The following is a 5719-nucleotide window of genomic DNA, read 5'->3' on the forward strand; positions in this document are numbered from 1 at the left end:
GTTGGGGCGTGACAAACTTGGTATCAGAGCCTAAGGTTTTAAAGTGTCCTATGATGTCTTGGAGCCGTGTTTAGTAGAGTCCTTCTTATCGGTGTGTAGTCGACCACATCTATACTTTGGAGGCTACTTGGGCATTTAGGAATAACACCCTTCTTTGATATTCTGGATCGTGCGGTTAAACTGTTCCCTCTCTAATTAGTGCATTGTTCTATCTTTCAGTAAATGGCACCTAATAAGAAAGCAAGAATTTGCCAGGAAGCCAATGCTAATGCCACTTCAGGAGTGGCTGATGATCCACAACTTGATACTATGGGTGAGGGTACCCGCCCTACTATCACTCTGCCTGATTCTTCTATTCCAGAGCAGACTACCTAGTTCCTACACCTGTGGAGGGTACCACTATCCCTCTCGTTGATACCTCTGTCCCACCTCCAGCCCCAGTTTCTCGTTCTGGTATTTCTGATGGAGATCTTAGGGGAGCTATTTAGATGTTGACCCAGCTAGTGGTCTCCTAGGACCAGAGGTCAAATGTTGCGCTCAGTTCATCCAGCCAGCAAGGGGATTCCACCAGTTCTAGGGTAAACAGATTTCTTCAGTTAGACCTTCCAGTGTTTTCGGGTGCCAATCCAGAAGAAGACCCTCAGGATTTCATTGATGAGATGCCCAAGACCCTCAGGGTTATGCGTGCAACTGAGACGGAGGGAGAAGAGTTGGCTGCCTACCGTCTAAAAGGAGTGGCCTATTCGTGGTTTGAGTTGTGGGAAGATTTTCGAGAGGAGGGGCGCCCTCCTGCAAGGTGGAGCGAGTTTGCTCTTGCCTTTATAGATCATTTCCTGCCCATTGAGATAAGGGCAGCCCGTGCGGCAGAGTTTGAAAATTTGAAGCAGGGTAACAAAAGTGTGTGGGAGTACCACATGGAGTTCGCTCGCTTGTCCAAGTATGCCATTTATATGTTGCCCACAATGGAGGCCAGGGTGCGCCGGTTTGTTCAGGGCCTTAATTATTTGACTATTAATGAGGCTTCTACAGCTGCATTGAATTCTGACATGAATTATGGGAAGATTGTGGCATTTGCTCATGCCACAGAGAACCGTAAGCTAAAGAACAGATTGGAGAGAGAGGGTAACAGCAAGGCCCAGTCTACGGGAAACGTGGGAGAGTCACTAGGTGGGGAAAGATCAGCTTTCAAGGGAGGATCATCAGGGCCTTCATAGTCTGTTGCACAGTCTGTAGCCAGTGCACCGCCATCAGGGCCCAGCCAGTAGCTGTGGAGTCATTTCAGGCCCGGTCAGGGCAACAGGGGATCCCATCAGCGGGGTCGGTCAGGAGAGAGGTTCCAGTAGCAGTAGAGGTCCCCGTTCCCTAGGTGTAGGAAGATGCACTCGGGGATTTGCTATATGGAGTTTCCCATATGTTATGGATGTGGGATGAGGGGTCATATTCAGAGGCATTGTCGTGTGTTCCACCAGGGAGCAGGTAGGGGCATAGCACAGTCAGCCAGCCCAGCAGCTGCTATATCTTCAGCCCCCTCTCTAGCTCGAGGTACCCCAACACCCGCAGGGTGTGGTGCAGCTAGGGGTGGTGCGAAGAGTTCAGGAGGACCCAGCCGGTTCTATGCTATGAGTGGACGCCAGACTGCAGAGGCTTCCCCAGATATTGTTACATGTATTCTGAATGTTCAATCTCATGATGTGTATGCACTTATTGACCTCGGTTCCACCCTGTCCTATGTTACCCTTTTTGTTGCTATGGAATTCGGGAAAGAACCAGAACAACTTCATGAACCATTATCGGTATCTACTCCGGTTGGTGAGTCAATTTTGGCTACTCGAGTTTATAGAAGTTGTGTTGTCACGGTGTGTGGTAGGGATACCAGGGCCGATCTTATTCAATTGAGAATAGTAGATTTTAATGTAATAATGGGAATGGATTGGCCTTATTCATGTTTTGCCAAGCTTGATTGTCGGACTAGAACCATGAGGATTGAATTTCCTAATGAGTCCGCTATTGAATGGGAGAGAGATAATGTAGTGCCTAGAGTCCGATTTATTTCCTACCTTAAGGCCGCGAAGATGATCAATAAGGGGTGTATCTATCATTTAGTTCGGGTTACGGACACCAATGCCGAGGCGCTTAGCCTTGAGTCTGTACCAGTTGTGAATGAATTTTCTAATGTCTTTCCAGATGAGCTCGCTGGGATTCCACCAGACAGGGAGATTGATTTTGGGATCGATGTGATGCCAAGCATGCAACCTATATCAACCACCCTACAGAATGGCACCGGCAGAACTGAAAGAGCTAAAGGAATAATTGAAGGATTTGCTAGAAAAAGGTTTAATTCGAACGAGCGTATCACCATGGGGCGCACCGATCTTGTTTGTAAGGAAGAAAGATGGGTCGTTGTGGATGTGTATTGACTACCGACAGCTCAACAAAGTCACAATCAAAAATAAATACCCTCTACCAAGAATAGATGACCTGTTTGATCAACTGCAAGGTGCTACGTGTTTCTCAAAGATTGAATTGCGGTCCGGGTATCATCAATTGAAGATAAGGGAGCAGGATATTCCAAAGACGGCTTTCAGAACTCGGTATGGGCACTTTGAATATATGGTGATGTCTTTTGGGCTAACAAATGCCTCAGTAACTTTCATGGATCTTATGAATCAAGTCTTTAAGCCTTTTCTAGACTTCTTTGTGATAGTATTCATTGACGATATTCTTGTGTATTCCTGAAGTCGGGAGGACCATGCTTACCATCTCAGGGCAGTTTTGCAGGCTCTTCAGCAACATCAATTGTATGCAAAATTTTCAAAATGTGAATTGTGGCTTAAATATGTCGTGTTCTTGGGTCATGTTGTTTACAGGGAAGGAATTATGGTTGATCCTCAAAAGATTGCAGCAGGGAAGAATTGGCCTAGGCCTACCAGTCCAACGGAGATTCGCAGTTTCTTGGGTTTGGCTGTGTACTTCAGGAGATTTGTGGAGGGGTTTTCTACTCTTGCCTCTCCATTGACTAAATTGACCCAAAAAGCAGTTAAGTTCCAGTGGTCAGATGCTTGTGAGAAGTGCTTCCAAGAATTTAAATCAAAATTGACTACAGCACCGGTACTAACCCTGTCGGAAGGTACATAGCGATTGTGGTGTATTACGATGCTTCCAGGATCGGGCTCGGGTGTGTGTTAATGCAGCACGGCAAGGTAATAGCCTACGCTTCTAGGCAACTCAAGAATCATGAAAAGAACTATCCAACTTATGATTTAGAGCTTGCGGCAGTGGTATTTGCGCTAAAGATTTGGCGACATTATCTATATGGGGTCCATATGGATATATTCACAGATCACAAGAGCCTTCAATATATTTTCAAGAAGAAGGAGTTGAATCTGAGGCAAAGAAGATGGTTAGAGTTACTCAAGGATTATGACATTGATATTCTCAATCACCCGGGAAAGGCTAATGTTGTGGCAGACGCTCTTAGTAGAAAATCTATGGGAAGTTTGGCTCATTTGGAGGCATGTAAGAGACCGTTAGCCAGGGAGGTTTACTAGTTGGTTAGTTTGGGAGTTCGCCTTGCAGACTCTAATGAAGGAGGGGTAATTGTGCAGAATAGGGCTGAATCATCGCTTGTGGCGGAGGTGAAAGAAAATCAATTCAATGATCCATTATTAGCACAACTGAAAGAGGGAATTTATAAACACAAGACCACAGTTTTTTCCCTTGGCATGGATGATGGTACCCTACGATACCAAGACCGCCTATGTGTTCCTGATATTGACGATCTTTGGGGAAGGATCATGGCAGAAGCTCACACTTACAGGTATTCCGTGCACCCAGGTTTTACAAAAATGTATCATGATCTCATGAAAATTTATTGGTGGAACAACATGAAGAAGGATGTGGTGGACTTTGTGGCAAAATATCCGAATTGTCAGCAAGTGAAGGCCGAACATCAAAGGCCTAGTGGATTGGCTCAAGCATAGAAATTCCAATGTGGAAATGGGAGATGATTAACATGGATTTTGTGGTAGGGTTGTCGCGCACTCCGCGCAAGTTTGACTCAATTTGGGTAATCGTGGATCGACTCACAAAATCAGTGCACTTCTTGCCAGTTAAAGCTACCAGCACAGCGGAACAGTATGCTTAGTTGTATATCAAAGAAATAGTTAGGTTGCATGGCAGTCCAGTCTCAATCATTTTAGATCGAGGGGCTTAGTTCATAGCCAACTTTTGGAAGAAATTTCAGCAAGGTTTGGGCAAGCAGATAAATCTTAGCATTGCTTTTCACCCCCAGACTGACTGGCAAGCAGAGCGGACTATTCAGATGCTTGAGGACATGTTGCATGATTGCACTCTTGATTTCAAGGGTAGTTGGGATGACCATTTTCCACTCATAGAATTTGCTTACAACAACAGCTTCCATGCTAGTATCCAGATGGCACCATTGGAGGCATTTTATGGTAGGAGATGTAGGTCTCCTATTGGGTGGTTTAAGGTTGGAGAAGCGGAATTGATAGGGCCGGACCTCGTGCATCAGGTCATGGAGAAAGTTAAGATTATTAAGGAGAGGTTGAAAACTGCTCAGAGTCGCCAAAAGTCTTACTTGGATGTTCGTCGCAGAGATTTACAGTTCAAGGAAGATGATTGGGTATTTTTGGAGGTTTCCCCTATGAAGGGCATCATGCGGTTTGGGAAGAAGGGAAAATTGAGTCCGAGGTATGTCAAACCATACAAAATCATTCAGAGGATTGGTCAGGTGGCATAGAAGCTCGAGCTGCCACCCGAGCTGTCATTGGTACATCCGGTCTTCCATGTGTCTATGTTGAGAAGGGTAGTAGGAGATCCGTCCACTATTGTGCCAGTTGAAACTATTGAGGTTAATGAAGAGCTGTCATATGAAGAAGTTCTAGTTGCCATTCTTGATAGGCAAGTTCGAAAATTGAGAAATAATGAAATTGCATCCGTGAAAGTGTTATGGAAGAACCAGCAAGTTGAGGAAGCCACTTGGGAAGCCGAGGATGAAATTAAAAATAAGTACCCGCATTTGTTTGAATAGTCATGAAATAGCTCTTATGCATTTAGCTCCTATGAACTATTATCTTTTGATTTGATCTATGTAAAACTGTTCTGTTTTGTTTTGGTTATATATGTTGCCTATGCGGCCATGGTTAGTATTGTATGAGTTATGTTATGCCTACGGGATGTGTACCTATTGTTAGGATGTGTTTCTGGGGCTCTCTAACAGGTGGATAAGGCCCAGATACAAAGGAAACTCTGGCGAAATTTTCAAAAATTCAGGGAGTTAGCAAAATTTGCAGACTAATAGTATGTTTAGATTGTAAAAAGTAGAAGGTTGCATAGAGATTGCTAATAAGCGGACCTTAATCCTCATTCGAGGATGAATGATCTTAAGTGGGGGAGGATGTGAGGCCCCATGTAAATTTCCACTCTAAACCCAAAAGCTCGTAGTGGCAATCAGGATCATATGTTAGAGATGCATAAAGTTCTTCCAGAAAAGTCAAGAAATAATGTTTAGAACTGGTCTATGCATTAAAAAGTCAAGAAATATTTTTTTCCAGAAAAGTCGATTCTGCGGTTGAGAATGCGGTTGCATATCAGGTATGCGGACCGCATAGTTGCCGCAAAGTGAGTCAGTGTGTTGGTCAAATTTGAGGTCAACTATGCGGTCAATTATGCGATCGCATAAACGATATTCGGACCG

At 44.5% G+C, this 5719-nt stretch overlaps 1 protein-coding gene across 1 annotated transcript; it reads left to right on the plus strand.

Annotated features, from left to right (window-relative positions):
* The first annotated feature begins 1397 nt into the window (after positions 1–1397).
* On the plus strand, positions 1398–3980 carry LOC138869344 (uncharacterized). The gene is made up of 3 exons (XM_070146955.1): positions 1398–2332; positions 2739–3127; positions 3577–3980. Exons 1-3 carry the CDS (start codon positions 1398–1400, stop codon positions 3978–3980), a joined length of 1728 nt encoding a protein of 575 aa, XP_070003056.1.
* The last annotated feature ends 1739 nt before the right edge of the window (positions 3981–5719 follow it).

This window comes from Nicotiana sylvestris, chromosome 5 (assembly GCF_000393655.2).
Source record: "Nicotiana sylvestris chromosome 5, ASM39365v2, whole genome shotgun sequence".
Lineage (NCBI taxonomy): Eukaryota > Viridiplantae > Streptophyta > Magnoliopsida > Solanales > Solanaceae > Nicotiana > Nicotiana sylvestris.